This window comes from Olea europaea, chromosome 12 (genome assembly GCF_002742605.1).
Source record: "Olea europaea var. sylvestris chromosome 12, O_europaea_v1, whole genome shotgun sequence".
NCBI classification, from domain to species: Eukaryota; Viridiplantae; Streptophyta; class Magnoliopsida; order Lamiales; family Oleaceae; genus Olea; species Olea europaea.
The window spans coordinates 28609495-28627002 of record NC_036248.1 but is presented as its reverse complement, the minus strand read 5'-3'; the positions used below and the strand labels follow the sequence as shown (position 1 = coordinate 28627002).

The window sequence follows — 17508 nt, the reverse complement described above, 5'->3', positions numbered from 1 at the left end:
TATCATCCCGTGAGAAATAAATTTTAAACTGAAATGTATTAATTCGTTACCAAATTGGAATGTATACACTACAAAAGATATTCGATCGAATATTTCTAGATTAATCTACTAATAATCTACTGGTTTCTTTATTCATAGTCATCACCACACCACATAGCTCATTAATGTTTTTTGAGGTTATAGATTATTTTGGAATGTTATAAAAAAGCTGCATTTTGATCATAAAAACAAACATTGGAAGTAACAAGCAAAAATATTTAGAACATCTTATTTCATATTGATCCTACATATGACACATTAACGAACTCGTATTAGTAGATATACATTTTCTTTTGTGAAAAACACTATTTCAATTTTATTATTTACCATCACAATTTTGGTAGTCCTAAAAATGACTACTTGCCCAAGGCAACTTATTGTGTGAAAATTTAGTCTTATCAGAAAACTGTCACAAAAGAGTTGCCTCTTAAACAAGAAGCAAAAAATGCAATTGGAATATTCTGGCTTTGGAGTTTTATGAGAAAAAAGGATATGCATTGTTCGTGCGAAATGTATATGGAATCTTTGACAATTAATAATTTACTAAGAAAGAATATCATCTCACGAGAAATAAATTTTAAATTGAATTGTATCAATATGTTATCAAATCCGGCTAATGTTTGAATACAATTTTTACCAAAATACATTTTACTTTCTTCTTTTCGACTACACATTTTTCAATAAAATAACTACATGTATATTTAAAACTTTTTCTTATTTTTCAACCACGCATCTATAGTCTATAATTTATAATTACATTAAAATATCACATCAATGGAGAATCATTTTTTGGACGATTTTAACCCTCCTATAATTCAATTATTTCAATAATACCTTACTTTTTTTTCGATATGTAATAAATATTACAAAATTATTGTCATTTATGAAATTTGTATTATTAATTCTCAATTAATTAACATTCACATTAATCTAGATTCTATGAATTTTCACTTGATGAATCTTGAATTATATGAATCTAGAGTTATTATAGATGAATTTATTTATATTCATGTATTTAGAAATTTTAATAGGCGTTTAAATTTATGTATTAAAAATTAATTTTTATGTATCAAATGTGATATAAAAAGATTGCTCATTTATAGTAATTCATCATTAACAAAAATTTGAATCATAGAAATTGAGTTTTGAGAGTACAGTTTGAGTACAATTTTTTTCTCTTAAATTTCTTTTGATAAATTTTATTTTCTATATTTCATCATTAGAAAAAAAAAATTGAATCTTAGATATTGAGTTTTGATGGTACAATTTGAGTTCAATTTTCTTCTTTTAAATTTCTATGATAAATTTTATTTTCTTTAATTCGTCCGAGACTCACCAAATTCTCTAACAAATTGGTACTAAATATTACTTTTACATAACTTATAAAATATTTTAGAATAGCGTACAATGCACGTTCCACTTTGACTAGTATTCCAAAGAATCACTATTCTAAAATATATTTTAACAAAAAAGGGCCTCAAACAAGGGCTTGAATGCACGTACCACACTATTTTAATTTTATTGTGTACCATCACAATTTTGGTAGTTCTAAAAACAAGACTCACCAAATTCTCTAACAAATTGGTACTAAATATTACTTTTACATAACTTATAAAATATTTTAGAATAGCGTGCAATGCACGTTCCACTTTGACTAGTATTCCAGAGAATCACTATTCTAAAATATATTTTAACAAAAAATGGGCCTCAAACAAGGGCTTGAATGCACGTACCACACTATTTTAATTTTATTGTGTACCATCACAATTTTGGTAGTTCTAAAAACAAATAGTTGTCCAAGGCAACTTGTTGTTTTTAAAAATTTAGTCTTATCAGAAAACTTCCCCAAAAGAGTTGCCCCTTACACAAGAAGCATAAAAATAAATAAATAAATAAAATTAGAATATTCTAACTTTGGGGTTTTGTGAGAAAAATATATATGCATTGTTTGTGCGAAACTCATGCAAAATCGTTGAAAATTAATAATTTAGTTAGAAAGAGTATTGTCCCATGAGAAATAAATTTTAAATTAGATTGTATTAATCAGTTCTCAAATTCAAATGTATGTAACACAAAAATGATTTCGTTGTTTATTCCTAGATTAATCTACTAATTAACTAAAAGTGTTTTTACTTATAAATAGATGAATGAACGTGTTAAAATTTCAAATCTACCATATATTATCTTACTTCTAATTCTCAGCCAATGTAATTTAGTGTGATTCATGTATTCATGACAATTAATTATCCAATTTTATGTAACTATCTCTTCCACGTTAAGTTGAACATATTCCAATCACGATCCAATTATAATCATATTTCGAATTCATATGCAAAGTAACGCATTTAATTACTCGAATATCTATATGAATATATATGTGATACATGTTATTCCTAATATTTATTGCCGCGTGTGTTGAAATTTCAAAGTTTTAAACATATTGTGAACCTCCCAACAATACAGCAAACAACTATTTACCTAATTGATGATCAAATAATTGAATAATTCAACAAAGCATACAAGATCAATAAAATATATAAATTAACTAAACTACTTTGTTTTTGAATTTCAATAACCAATTATTTTTGTCCCAATCCAAAAGAAATTTAGCACAATACATTTCTAAAGATAAAACAACAAAGGAATTGAAAAATCATCACCTAGAATTTATAAATACAAGAAGGATGTGTGAAATCCATTTTTTGTTCTTGGTCTTCAATCCCAAGTTTTGAATCTTCAAGTTATTGATGTTTCTTGATTCAATCCTTGTTAGATTTGTTATACTCTCCAACTTATAATGAATTGACCCTCATTCTTGAAAAATTTTATGATTTGAATTGATATGAGAGGTGAGAAAGATCCCCCCAATGTTTAGCCTACTATTATGTACTTATAGCCATTGAATTTAGGTAAAAAATTGCATCCAAAGATGTTGCCAAAAATCATTTAAGTTGTAGAAGGAAACTGCACGTTTGAGCAAATTTTAAGCCAACATGCGCATGGTTTAGCTGCTTTGCCTTTGGGTTATGCAGGAATGTGCCTTGCGCATGCACTAGTGCGCGTATGGCATAGTCAAGTTTGGGGTCAATTTGTGAACTTCTTCCAGGGTATGAATTGATCATTTGTTATAAACAATTTCACTCGTTTGTCTACTATTCTCATCTAATTGACTCTTCAAAATTTTCATTTATCAATATGTGGTCTGAATTAACTATTGAAAACTTATAATTTGGTCCCCGAACGTTGAAAATTATCCTTTTTTGACGATTTTTCATTTTTTAATTCCAATTTCACTTTCGATCATTCAATTTTACCTAAAAAATAATAAACATACAAGATTAAGCTATAACTAATCAAAATTACTATTAAATTTCTATATTTAAAGTTCTAGATAAGTGAATTTTATATTTAAAGGCTTAAATAAATATATTAAATATACCTATAAAACACTTTCAAACTTGAAAATTGTCCTCCTCAAACAAAACTATAGCATATCTTAACAAGCAAACATGGAACAATTTTTTGTTAGATAACCTGTTGTTTGTCTCATGATTGGAATCATTTCGATAAATCTGTGAACTACTTCAAAATTACATTACATAAATCAGTTTCCACTTTTTCACTGTAAAATTGACGTGTTTGTATGAAGAATTAAGTAAAACATCACAAAATTACAAGTTGATTCAATTCTTGACCCTCAATGATCAATTATATCATTTCTTTACTTGTACATCTCCAAACTTATTCTTTTAAGTATCTTTTTCAAAGTATAATCTAAAGTTTAATTTTTATACTAATTCTTACCCTCCCTAGTTTAAATTGATCTCACTAATTGTAACTCAACATATTAATAGACAAGAATTCTCCTATATTTTGATTGCTTCAATCTCTAAGAATCAACTAGACTAATAATTCTTGCTAAAAGTCTATGTCTCTCAAAAAATTATTTAAAGCTTAATCAATGCATGTAGTGCCCTTTCTATGTGTATTTTTGGAAAACATACAAATAGTAGTGAAAGCGCGAGGCAACAAACACGCATGAACCATTTCTCGAAGTATGTGTCCGTATAGTCTCTTCTGTTTAATACATCTGGTTTTTGAAGTTTACAGTGCGTATTTTGTTTCATGCAATAACTTGATCCCTTTTTGAGTTTCTTTTTGAAATTTTCAAGAGGTGCCCTCATTGGCTACTTTATAGGGTATCTTTTACTCATGAATTATGGTAGCTTTTTTTCCATTTCATGCAATACTCCACATTAAATGTATGTGTATGAATCAATTTCCCTCATAAATCAATTTCCACCAATTTAATATAAAATTGTTGTGTGTGAATGAAGAATTAAGTAAAATATCTTAAATTTACAAGTTGATTCAATTTTCGATCCTTAATAATCAAATTTATCATTCCTTCACTTGTAAAATACACATCTCCAAACTTATTCTTTTAATTCTCTTTCTCAAGGTGTAATCTAAGGTTGAATTTTTATACTAGTTCTTATCCTCTCTACTTTAAATAGATCTCACTAATTGCAATTCAATATATTAATAAACAAAAATCCTTCTATATTTTGATTGCTTCAACCCCTAAGAATCAACTAGACTAATAATTCTTGCCAAAAGTATAAGTCTCTCAAATAAGTATTTAAGGTTTAACCAATGCATGTAGTGCTTCTTCTGTTTAATTCACCAACATTTTTTAAAATATATTGTGCATATTCTGTTTCATGCAATAGCTTGATCCCCTTTTGAGTTTCTTTTTAAAATTTTCAACAGGTGCCCTCATTGGTTACTTTTATAGGGTAGCTTTCACTCATGAATCATGGTAGCTTTTATCCTTTTTTTTGTGCAATGATTAGTGCAATGTCTTTCATTAAACACTTATTCTTAAGAACTGATCTTCAACTTAAGATTCTCACCCAATTTTCATTTTAATGATTTAAGGCAATTCAGACAAGAATTCACACACACGAAATTCTCATCAATCTCAATATCTTCCTACGATAATTCAATCATCCCAAATTATTCTCAAAATGAGCAAGGATGTATAATATAATGGTTTAAATGGCTTTGCATTTAAGTACCACTATTTCAACATATTCAAAACATGAATAAACTCACTACTTTACATGCAAAAGTTAATAAACGTGCATGAATATTATCAAATTCAACATAGATAAGTATCAATTAATTTAAGCATGTAACTTGTTGGCAATTTATAAACTAACACATAGCTTCAAACATAGTAATAATTGCTGAAAATTTTAACTAACTCACACAAGCAAGCAAACTAGAAGAATATCTTTTTGAAACTTTTAAAAAATTTCAATTTTTTATACCTTTTTTTATTTTTATTTTTATTTTTATATCTACTATAGTAATAAAATTTCACACGATCAAATAAAAGCAATAAAAACTCAAATACTTTTCCCATCGTAAACTTAAACTAGACATTTTCATCAATATTTGAAAATATCATCAATAAATAATAAAATGGCAAAGAAGGGAATAAGGTACTCACCAGATATATGTCTAATATTGTGGGCTGATTTGGAACAAAGTCATTGGAGCTAGATGAACCACTTGAGTGCGTCATTTTCCTTCTCCATTTTTGGTTTGTGTGTGTTTGAGTTGTTATGTTCTTACCAAATAAAGAGAAATCAATCATTAATAATACGGAACAATTCATATTAAGTTCAAATACGTCACAGCCTATAGGTCAATATGGGAATCAAGATACCCAAGCTATTACCTAACGGACAAAAGCAATAAAAATAACACACTCTATCATTTAGAAAGCATAATAAACAAATAAACAGTAAGAAAAATGAGTTGCCACCAAATAAGCGATTGTTTTTGGTAGTTACTGTTAGCTAAAAGTGCATACCATAAGTGCAAGAGTCGTGTTCAAGTAATAAAGTGGACTTTTTGAGTCCGGGTTGTTGATCCCTCAAGAAATGTACATTTTCGATAACACAACCGTAACTAATTTAATTCCAACAATAAAAAGAAACACACAATAAATTTTTGATTTTGGAAAATAACTAAAAATCTACAAAATATAAAAATTCGAAGAATTTCAGAAGCAAACGTAGTTGAGATTCATGGTTTCATTTGACCGTCGACTAATTAATTCTCTGCAAGCCAATTAACAAATTACTGATTTACGATATTAAATCCGATCTTCCAATTTTAGTTAATTACCTCTCTTGAACAAAATTAATCCTAATTGAATGATTTAGAATACTATATCTTTATGTCGATTGAAACCAAATAACTACATAAAATCTTTGTGAAAATAGTTCATGGGTCATCAAGAGTTAGGGGTATATCTCTATTCCATACACAAATCTAGGATTTTTACTACTTGGTCTAGAATGCACAATCTTCTTTCGAATGATGTACAAATTACTAAACATAATCATTCATTGGCTACTTAAATGAAAATGCAATAAGTACAATAGTAGAAGCACAAGGAAACAACCATTTTAATATTAAATAGCAAATATTGAAATTAACTAAAGCTAGATTGAACTTGATCCATAAATCCCAACATAAATAACTAGATCATTTTATACAAATGATAAAAATCAGAATATTCCATACAATACATTGCAAATAGGAACCAGTCATGAAGAAAATACAAGAGTGAAGATAAAACCCTTTTGGATTTGGATTCTTGATAGCCTGATCTTGATTTTCTCCAAATATTTCTCCTCCAAATGTATTCTCCTTGTGCTCTTAGATTTTGTCCAAAATTTACCAAAAAAAGAAGAAGAAAGAAAAAGGAAAAGGAAAGTGAAAAAGAAAGAGAATAAGGCTAGGGTTGTTTTATTTATTTATTAATTTTTTTCAAGATGAGAATGAGGAGAAAATGGTTGAATTTACCTTTTAAAATGCTCAAATGGTCTAAAATTGATACAAAATAGCCAAACAGGCCCTTTCTCGAAACTGTGGATCTGTAGCCCCACAGCTTTGTAATTGAGCTAGTGCTGTGGCATCGCGGTGATGCTACAGTGGCGCCACAGCGCCACTTTCTGTTTTCCATTTTTTGCAGTTACATTTCTTCAAATATTTGTGCTCAACTTTCATCTTGTACATTTTCTTCCTCGGATTTTGACTTTTATATCAATTTTACCCTCCATAAATTGCAACCCCAACGTCCTTAACTTTTGACACTTGCGCACTTTGGTCCCCAACTTCACAAATTTGTATGTTTTTGGTTCCTTTTCCTTTTTTTTTTTGGCCTTATTCTCATTCAATAGATGATTTTTTGGCCTACAAAAATAAATATTACCTAATTGTGAGTAGAATTTCATTCGTTTAATCTATAATTAGCATATTTAGATATTAAATAAGTGTGCAAAAACATTTTTTTTTCGCTCTAGTTTGGTTGGGTCTAACCAACAATCTCAACATCTAGTCATATGATGATTCTTCACTAATGAGTGCTTCCACATTCAAGCTTATACTAAGTAATTCAAATCCACTGATTATCTAAACCCTAATATCAAATACAATTGCACAACAACAATTCCCCCCCCCCTTAAAGCCAAATCTCATGTTTTACCTCACTCCATTAAACTTTCTTTTTTACTCTTGTAGCAAGTTTTAGGTCGATAACTCCCGGTTGTTTAAGCCGAAGGGTATCGGGTTTCGAGGTATTCCTATGAACTTAATAACTCGAGTAAAAAAGGCTATAAAGTGAGGCCTAAGATTCAACAAGTGCAATATCATTCTTTTAAGCACAACAAAATTAATGGGGCTTAGATCCCTAGCATATGGTAATTACCTAGCTCATACTTGGCAAAAGACACTCCACACAAATATTTTCAACATGCATGAAATCAACATACTTCTAAATAATATCCTTCATCGGCTCGAACCCCCAAACTTATCTCACAATTTGGTAAAGTGAACAAGAAGAGAGCATATGTTGATATAAATTTTCAAATAACTCACAACCTTGTTCAACAAATTCAAAAATCTCTCCGTTAATCAAAAAATGTCCACATCTAGATAACAATTAATCATGACTATTGTACTCAAAATAATTCAAAATCTTAAAATGGATAAGCTATTGAAAAAAATTAGGCACAAATAGCTTATTTGGTCATGCATAGCTCATGAATCAATAACAATTCCAAACATCAAGCAATCCTAAACCGATAAGGCTATCAAATATGTCAATACAACATCACCAATTTAAACACAATCACACCCAAACTTAAATCACACATTGTCTTCAATATGTAAAGAACAAGATAAAAAGAAGGAATAACGAAACTTCCTCGGTTGTATATTTGTGAAGAGGTACCAATGCTCAAATTAGATTTTTGATGCTCTTGATGAACTTGGGCTAATGACCTTCTTGTACACCAATTTACCCCAAAACTTGTGAGGAACCATGAATATATCGGACTTCAAAAAGTACCTATAAAAAAGATGACTAATCAAATAAAACTATGAAAATGCATAAAAGTAAATAAAAAGCTTAAAAGCTAAAAAGTTGGGTTACCTCCCAACAAGCGCTTTTTTATAGTCTTTAGCTGGAGTGGCAATTGAATTACGGGCACCAAAAGAAGGCTTTAGATGCCTTGTCCATTTTCCTTCATTTGGCTTTGATCCACTCTTCATTGGATCTCCAAAACTCAACATGGCTCTTTTTCATATAATAGGACTTGCCTCTTTTATCCAACTCAAATCAACTATGAAGATTTTTACCTCCTCATCGAGTTTAAACACAAAATCAACTTGTCAATCAACCAAGTCAAAAGAATGTAAGTCGTTTTTCTCCTCATTGATTGCCACATCTTTGTTTAGCTCCACTGTGATTGATTTTTCATTTTCTTCAAGTTCTTCTTCAATAATTGACTCATTTTTGGATTGAATGACCAGTCCGTCATCTGGCTCCACGGGCAATAACAAGTCTTTCCTATTAACTCCGTCGAGTGGATTATACTCCCACTTTTGAAATCCATCCTAATATTTGTAATCTCCTACAAGCATATCCTCTTCATCCAACTTGGCAAGTTCATTGTAATACTTCGCAAGTACTTTCTCATTCAAAGATGAAGGACCATCTCTCGAAAATTTGTTGTCCTCGTCGTAATCATTAGGTACATAGTCTCCCGCGAGCATGTAACTTTCATCGAAATTGTCCGGTGCTTGTTTTCGGCATTTCAAATATTGTCTAAACCAAAGAAGTTTTGACATTAAGATATCGGTGCACAAAAACAAGCTTTGTCCTGTACAATGCATCGTTTGAAAAATTTTACATCTTGGGCCTCCAAAAATAAATTCATAGTCAATGTAGAGATTAGACATTGCAAATCTTTTTAATTTACCAAGATCGGAATAACGCAAATATAATTGAAAGTACAAGGAGAGAATAACAACACAAGATAGATTAAAAATATGAGGGTCGGCCAAAGTATACAAAAATAAGAACAATTAAAAATAAATAAAAAAATTGTTAAAATTAAAATTAACAAAAGTGGTAATGAACGTAAAAATATTCCCCGGCAATAGCGTCAGGAACTTGTTCGCTAAAAGTGCATGACGCAAGTGCATGGGTCACGTTCAAGTAATAAAGTGGACATTTTGAATCTGGGTTGTCAATCCCTCGAGAAATGTATACTTTCGATTATCCAACTCTAATCAATTTAATTCTAACAATAAAAAAAAAACACACACACAATAAATGTTTGATTTTGGTAAATAACTAAAATCTGCAAAATAAGAAAATATAAAAATGTGGTTGTGATTCATGGTTTCTTTTAATCGTCGCCTAATTAATTTATTCGCAAACCAATTAACAAATTACTCATTTACTATGTTAGACCTGATCTTTCAATTTTAGTTAATTACCTCTCTCGAGCGAAAATAACCTTAATTAATTGGTTTAACCTACTATATTTCTATGTCGATTAAAATCAAACAACCACATTAAATCTTTATGAAAATAGCTCATTCGGACACCAAGGGTTTGGGGTATATCTTTATCCACTCCACAAACCTCAGGTTTCTATTATTTGGTTTAAAATACATAATTTTTTCTTGAACGATATACAAATCACTAAACATAATCATTCATTAGCTACATAAATAAAAATGCAATAAGTATAATAGTAGAAACATAAGGAAACAAGCATTTTAATATTAACTAGCAAACATTAAAATTAATTAAAGCTAGATTAAAATTGAACAAAAAATTCCAATATAAATAACGACCCCATTTTATACAAGTAATAAAAAGGATAATATTTCATACAATATATTGCAAATAGGAAACAATAATAAAGAAAATACAAGCGTGAAGATAAAACCCTTTTGGATTTGGATTCTTGATAGCTTGATCTTGATTTTCCCCAAATATTTCTCCTCCAAATATATTTTCCTTGTGCTCTTAGATTTTGCCCAAAAATTACCAAATTGCAAAAAATTTGCAGGATCGAACCTTTCACTGTCAGAATCTTTGGTCATACAAGATTTTGATTTATTCAATCATGATTCAATGTGAGAACTAAGAACAATTAGGGTCCCACTATATTTGTACACAGTTGTTAGTGCTCAATCATACTTCAAACTTTTTATATATCGATTCAAAATTTGAGTATACTGCCAACACTTTTTCTGTTGCAGTGGGATTAACACAATGATTGTTTTGAGGGTATTCTCGTTTATATTTAAACTCCAATTTGACCTAACGGAAGCTTAATCCTCAACCACGGGGTTTATTACTGTAGTTGTAACTTGTGAGAAGTTTTTATTATTTTCAGGCATTGCAAAGTGAGTTTCTCTTAGTTTGGTTATGTGGATTTTATTGACATTGGTCTCTCTTAAAGACCAGATCAAGAATCCTAGGCATTTTATTTGTGATTTTATTGATGGAGGTGATCCCTGAATGACATGTTTAGCCTTGAAAGGACAATCGGTTTTATCATGTACTATGATGCACGGACACAAAAACGTGTTAGACACACCTATATGCAAATTTTCAGAAAAATATTGACACAATATGTTGATCAAATTCCTTAAAATTCTTCATTTATATAATATAAATTTAGTTTAATATAATTTTTCAAGTTAAAAATATTAAATATATAATACTTCTGATAAAGAAAGAAAAATAAACATATGGTAAAGTGCTTGATGAGTGTCAGTATTTGACACGTGTCGAATACCACTCTAGTTGAAGTATCTGTGTACTGTGGAAGAAATTCTGAAGAAAACTTTTGATACCTTGCTTAGCTTGTTTCTTTTGACCTATTTTACTTTTCATTTATTCTCCAACTGTAATATAACTTGCTTATTCCATCTCAATTTAAAGTCAACTACGTAAACTTTTAACTTCTTCAACACAGATCACGTACAAGTGTGCAGTGAGCATAGATGCCCCCCTCGGGCATGCTCCTTGTCCAAGCAAGCTAAGGGATAATGAGAATTGAAGTAGAATATCGTATGTAGTGTAGAATCATATCTCTATCTATTTGAAATCTGATGCCGTCCTACGTATAAAGCACATGCAAGGCTTGATTAAGTTTATTATTTATTTTAGTTAGGTATCATTTAATAATTTATTTGGAGTTAATGGACCAAGAGTACAATTTTGATAAAAATATACATTGAGATAGATGATCTCCAATTCTGATCCAATTTTCAGTATTTATGTTGAACATACAATTATTGTGACCATGCTCGTGTTCTAATTTAGTGCACAACATATAGTTCGCTTAAAACATGTTCATCGTGTGGTCGAGCGAACATCTTTTGTTTATTCAAGACTTTCGTTTTATCTTTTGCAGATTCTGAATGTTCCCGGATCTGTCGAATGAAATTTTGATTTCGCATATGCCTTCGTATTTGAAAATTTCTTGAGTTTGTGGTTAAATATTAGTACCATGTTTTGGTGCTTCTAACTGTCGATACGACATTTGGAGTTGCTAATGTTTCTAATAGTTTAGTTACGATAATACAGGCCAAATAGACAAGAAGCACAGAACTTGAAAATTCAATGAGTCACAAATTTGTGATTAATTCTGATACTTACAGAATCACTATAGTTTATAAAACATTAGCGACCCGACTAATCGAAGATGTCCAGAAGTTTGCAGTATGATCTTCAATGTACATTCACAGTATGTATGATAAGATCTTGGTTAAGATCCATGTGTAAATAACAGCAAAGATAGCACCAGCTGGAATTGTCACAACCCAAGAAGTGACGATCTCTCGTACTGTTTCTGCTCTTACGCTGTTTAGTCCCCGAGCAAACCCGACCCCCATTACGGCCCCGACTAACGTGTGTGTGGCCGAGATGGGAAGTCCGAGTTTTGAAGCATAGAGTACCACAGATGCAGCAGCAAATTCTGCTGCAAATCCTCTTGTTGGTGTCAATTCTGTGATCTTCTTTCCAATTGTTGCAATAACTCTGTATCCCCACGTCAAAAGCCCGGCGACAATCCCGAATCCTCCCCAAGCTAGGACGTCGTGAGGAATAACAATATCGGCCCCACTCATTCCGCCTTGAAGGATTGATAAAGCTGCGGCTAAAGGGCCTATTGCATTGGACACGTCGTTTCCCCCATGTGCAAATGCCATGAAGCAGGCCGAAAGGACTTGCATGTAGCCGAATACTCCGTAAACTATTTCCAGTTGGGTACCTTTTGGCCCAGATACATCGGACAGAAGCCCGATACTTTTCGAATGTGGCAACTTTACTAGGGGCTCGGGTTCTTCGCTTGAATTAGCCTTAACTAGCAAGTGACCTAGTTGCTTTCGGATGATTCTGCTGACTAGAATAGCACCGGCCGTGCCGAAGGCTAATGCCTGGGCGAGAGCTATAGGGACGATCTTGCTGGGAGGGAACGCGGAAAAAGAGATTCCAGTGACACCTAGAAATACGGCAATTGGTGCGGCTGCAGCAGCTGCTTGTCCCGGGTTAGGAGCACTGTACACGAACTAGAAGTAGCGAAGAAGGTCAGACTTTAGGACTGACATCATCAAATCAATTGATATGATTTAAGGTTTCAGAGTAAGCATAAGAACACACCCTACGAATGCACTTGTAGACAAGAAATGACACCATTGCTCCAATCAAAGGTGAGACTACCCATGATGAAGTTACCCTTGCCAATGAACTCCAAAAGACAGCACCAGGTCCTCCATAGACAAGTCCGAATCCCACCATGGATCCAACAATACAATGTGTAGTCGAAACAGGCCAACCAAAGTATGACGCAACCTGATAGACAAAATGAGGACTTACCATTCGGTGAAAAATAGTATGTGAAATTTGCAAGTGATCATAGTTGCTGATGCAGACTTGGTATTGAACAGAGATTCTCTGATCAATGAAATAAGTTCATGATTCTGACATAACCAAATATATGATTGAAACGTATGCATGGGTAAGAATACCTTCACAGTTCGACCAATTAGACACATTATGCAATGATATGGCTAAGAATTTCCTAATCGTTTCCATGGTGCTTAAAGTTTTCCAAATTGAGCTGTTTTCTTTGGTGCAATTCTGTGAACATGATTGTGAGGAATGTTGTGTTTACTAAGACTTGGGACTCCATCTTAACGTGTCCCTACAATATAGTGGCTGTGAAGGTAAGAATACCTTCACAGTTCGACCAATTAGACACATTATGCAATGATATGGCTAAGAATTTCCTAGTCGTTTCCCTGGTGCTTAAAGTTTTCCAAATTGAGCTGTTTTCTTTGGTGCAATTCTGTGAACATGATTGTGAAGAATGTTGTGTTTACTAAGACTTGGGACTCCATCTTAACGTGTCCCTACAAGATAGTGGCTCGTTTGAGGCACCAATCTTGAAATCCGTATGCTCGTTTCAGTCTAAATCAGAACTAATTGCTCTTTGGAGTTTAATGCACTCCCATATAAAAATATAAACCTCGTTAAAAGGAGTAACACAAGCCCTTATTTGTTGGTTATATTTCTATCTTTATTTAATGTGGGATTTATTTCTCAACAGCGTTTTCAAGAAACAGAAGTAATTTAAAGTGAACCTGTAACCAAGTACCAGCAGCAGCTAAAGAAGAGAGCAATCCAGCAAAAAGCAGAGTATCCTTTCCTTGAAAAACATTAGCAACAAGAATGCCCTTCTGCATTGTACTGGTGACATTTGTTCCCATTAACAAGGCCCCCGAGAACTCAAGTATTGCAGCTATCAGAACAGCCTGCCTAAGCGACAGAGCCCCCGAACCAACTGATGTTCCCATTGCATTTGCAACATCATTAGCTCCAATATTCCAGGCCATGTAGAAGCCGAACAAAAGGGTAGCATACGACAAGAGTTTAGTCTTAAAGAGCAATCCTTGTCCTAAAGAGTTCATAAAAAGTGGGAAAGTGAGAGCAGCAAATGCTATGCATATACTTATAGCAGAAGCCGTATTAGAAGAAATGTCAAAAGCCTTGGCCATTCCTGGCAATTCATCATCATCAGGTTTTGCATTTTCTTGATGCTCCTTCACTTCAAGAACCCTTTTGCCTTCTTCGCCTTCGGCTTCAGCAAAAGACGATAAGACTGCAAAAGGGCGCATAAATCCATCCTTCTCTAATCTCACAAGCGAAATCGGTGGCTGTTGAGGCTTCAAAATAAGTAACTCTTTTTTGGGAAACCGGCTTTCATTGCAAAACACAGAAGACCTATGCTTTAGGAGATAAAGACTAGTGTTTCTTGTGGAAGATAAACAGCAAAAATTCATGACTTAATACAAAAAGGTGAGTTTAGAGTGAGAGAGAAGAGAGAGAAGAGAATATCTTGAGAATTATTCATGTGGATTCTTTGCATTGGAATGTAGAGGATGAGAAGACAGAATCCCATTTTCTTGGTTTTCATTTTTTCATTCATTTGATTGAATTTGTGAAAGGGAGTTTGGATTTTTGATTTTGTATTCTTGCTTTGATTGATTAGAATGAGTGGTGATTGTGTTTTTTGAAGGCCATTGTATCCTATTATCCACTTGCAAAAATATGAATGCATTCAAATTTTCCTTGACAAAATAAAAATTCTTGAACAAAGAGAGAGACCCTAGAAGTATTCAAACTGTCTTCTTCTTCCATTGCATGCTTTGGATGATCATAACTAGTAACCAAATACTGAGAGGACGTGATTATATACTAGAGTGTTATCTCCAACACATCTATCACATGCCGGTCGAATTCAAATATTCATCAAAAGTTTGACATATGACAATTTTTTAAAGGTCATTCAAGTAATATATGGATTTTTAATACTACTTACTTATTTCAACCGGGGCATATTTTTTTATTTTTATTTTTTGTTTTATTTTATTATTATTATTTTTTATAAAATTGGTCCAAAGTAATTTTTTTATACAACTGATCCTGAAAAGATTAAAGCCACCACAAAAACCAATGTGTAATACAATTGTAATTTTTTATCTTTTTATTTTTTGAATTTTCTAACTTTAAATTTTAGTTTACCCTAAAAGTTAATTGTTATACTCCAATACATTATATTGGACAACAAATAACCGTGTCGCACGACTCTTCTTTAGAGCATTGTTGAGCTCCATTATTCGTCAAAATGCATTTTGGAATAGTATTTTGATGGAAAATGTGTAGTTAAAAAATGAGAAAAATTTTAGATTAACGTGTAATATTATTTTATTGAAAAATGTGTGATTGAAAAAAAGATAGAGAAAAATATATTTTGAAAATAATGGAGACCAAACAAGGGCTTAATCATGTCTAGTTCTTTTCAATCATGTCAATTATATTGACAATATTTAGTACATCCAATTTTTCATCAAACTCATTTTCAACTATACATTTTTTCAATAAAATCATTTGCACATAAATAAAAAAAAAATTATGGGGGTGTGATAAGTGCGTTTTTATGCATTTATATAACTCACAAACAAGACTAAAATACGAGCAAAATGTTTGAAATGTGACCTAAATTCGCTTGAGTCTTAGATTTTAGGGTTTTCTGATCGAGTTGATGAAATTCACGAGAAAAAGAAACAAAAAGGACCAACACGAATCAAAGTGATAGTTCAGGGACCAAAGTGCAAATATCCAAAAGATGAGCCAAAGGAGCAATCGAAGAATTGATAGTGCTAAGTACCAATTGGAGGTCAATATGAGATGATGAAACAAAATAGTTGAAGTCAATAAACAAGAAGATCGAGTTTGGGGACTAAAACGACACAAATTGGAAGGTCATTTCACAATGCGACCGCATGGTGTTATAACCATGCGGCCACACAACCCCCACCCGAGAATTAAAAACCTAAAATACGTTCAACCATGCGGCCGCATGGTGTAAAAATTCGGGACGATTCTGCAGTTTTCGTTTTGTGTTATAACTCTATTAGAACACGATTTGGATGCAATATAAAAACCTAGAGCCGTCATTTTTCAAGGCAGAATGTATTGGGAGGAAGAAAACACATCTTGGAGAGGATTTTGAGCCAAAGTAACAAAGATTTACACAAAGATCATCAAGATATCAAGCAAATTCATAACCCGGTGATACTTTTTCTACAATTTATCGCGTATTCTATAATTTTCTCCATGATAGGCTAGATTTTCATGTACTAGGAGATCGATGTACCATATGATGTGATTTCTTTAATTTCTAGTTTACAATTTGACGATAAACACGTATTTGAATGATTTATAAACAATAATTTTCTTCCATAATTAAGTGCACGTAATTATGTGATGTTTGGTGGTTTATTTCATCTGTTCGAGAGAAGAGAAATCAATTTGACAATGTATAAATCATCGTAGGGTCCGATAGGGGATAGAGATATACCCCTATGCTTTGCATGAATCTTTAGATGTTCATAAAACCACAATATATTCTTATATATGCATTTGTCATAGAGATATAGGCCGGTGGTGTACAAGAATAAGTTCAATACATCTCGAGAGAGAGTGTTGAATAGAATTAGGAGCATTGATTCGTCAATAATTCAATTGTGTTGTCATTTTGTGAAATTAGGGTTAAGAGTGATCATTGCATGAGAATTCGTGATCCTAGTGCTTTTAATTTTCACGAAATACAACCAATTTTTTTGCTTTCTAAACATATAATTTGCATTTTAATTCTTTAAAATATTGTTTTGCATATTGAGTTCATTTCAATCATCAAGTTTGAATAATTAGGGTTTTACTAAATTAGGGTTTTTCTGAGAATAAATTCCTGTTTTAAAAAATTTGTTTCGGTTAAGGCTAAGATAGTTAGAATTGAAATACTCAGTCTATGTGGGACAATACTCGAAACTTACCATTCCACTTTATTACTTGTTAACGGTACACTTGCGATAATTTTAAGTCGAAAGAAATATTTCGTGAACAAGTTTGTGGCGCCGTTGTCGGGGATTGAGTATTCGTTTAATTTTATTTATATTAGCACTAATTTGAACATTCATCTTTGCATTTTCTATTATTTTGTTGTGTTTTATTTC

At 31.9% G+C, this 17508-nt stretch overlaps 1 protein-coding gene across 1 annotated transcript; it reads right to left on the bottom strand.

Moving 5' to 3' along the window:
* Window positions 1–12022: 12022 nt before the first annotated feature.
* LOC111406313 (inorganic phosphate transporter 2-1, chloroplastic-like) lies at window positions 12023–14929 on the bottom strand. Its single transcript, XM_023035698.1, has 3 exons — window positions 14074–14929; window positions 13091–13282; window positions 12023–12999 (listed from the first exon to the last, which is right to left on the bottom strand). Exons 1-3 carry the CDS (start codon window positions 14770–14772, stop codon window positions 12172–12174), a joined length of 1719 nt encoding a protein of 572 aa, XP_022891466.1. The 5' UTR covers window positions 14773–14929; the 3' UTR covers window positions 12023–12171.
* Window positions 14930–17508: the final 2579 nt, after the last annotated feature.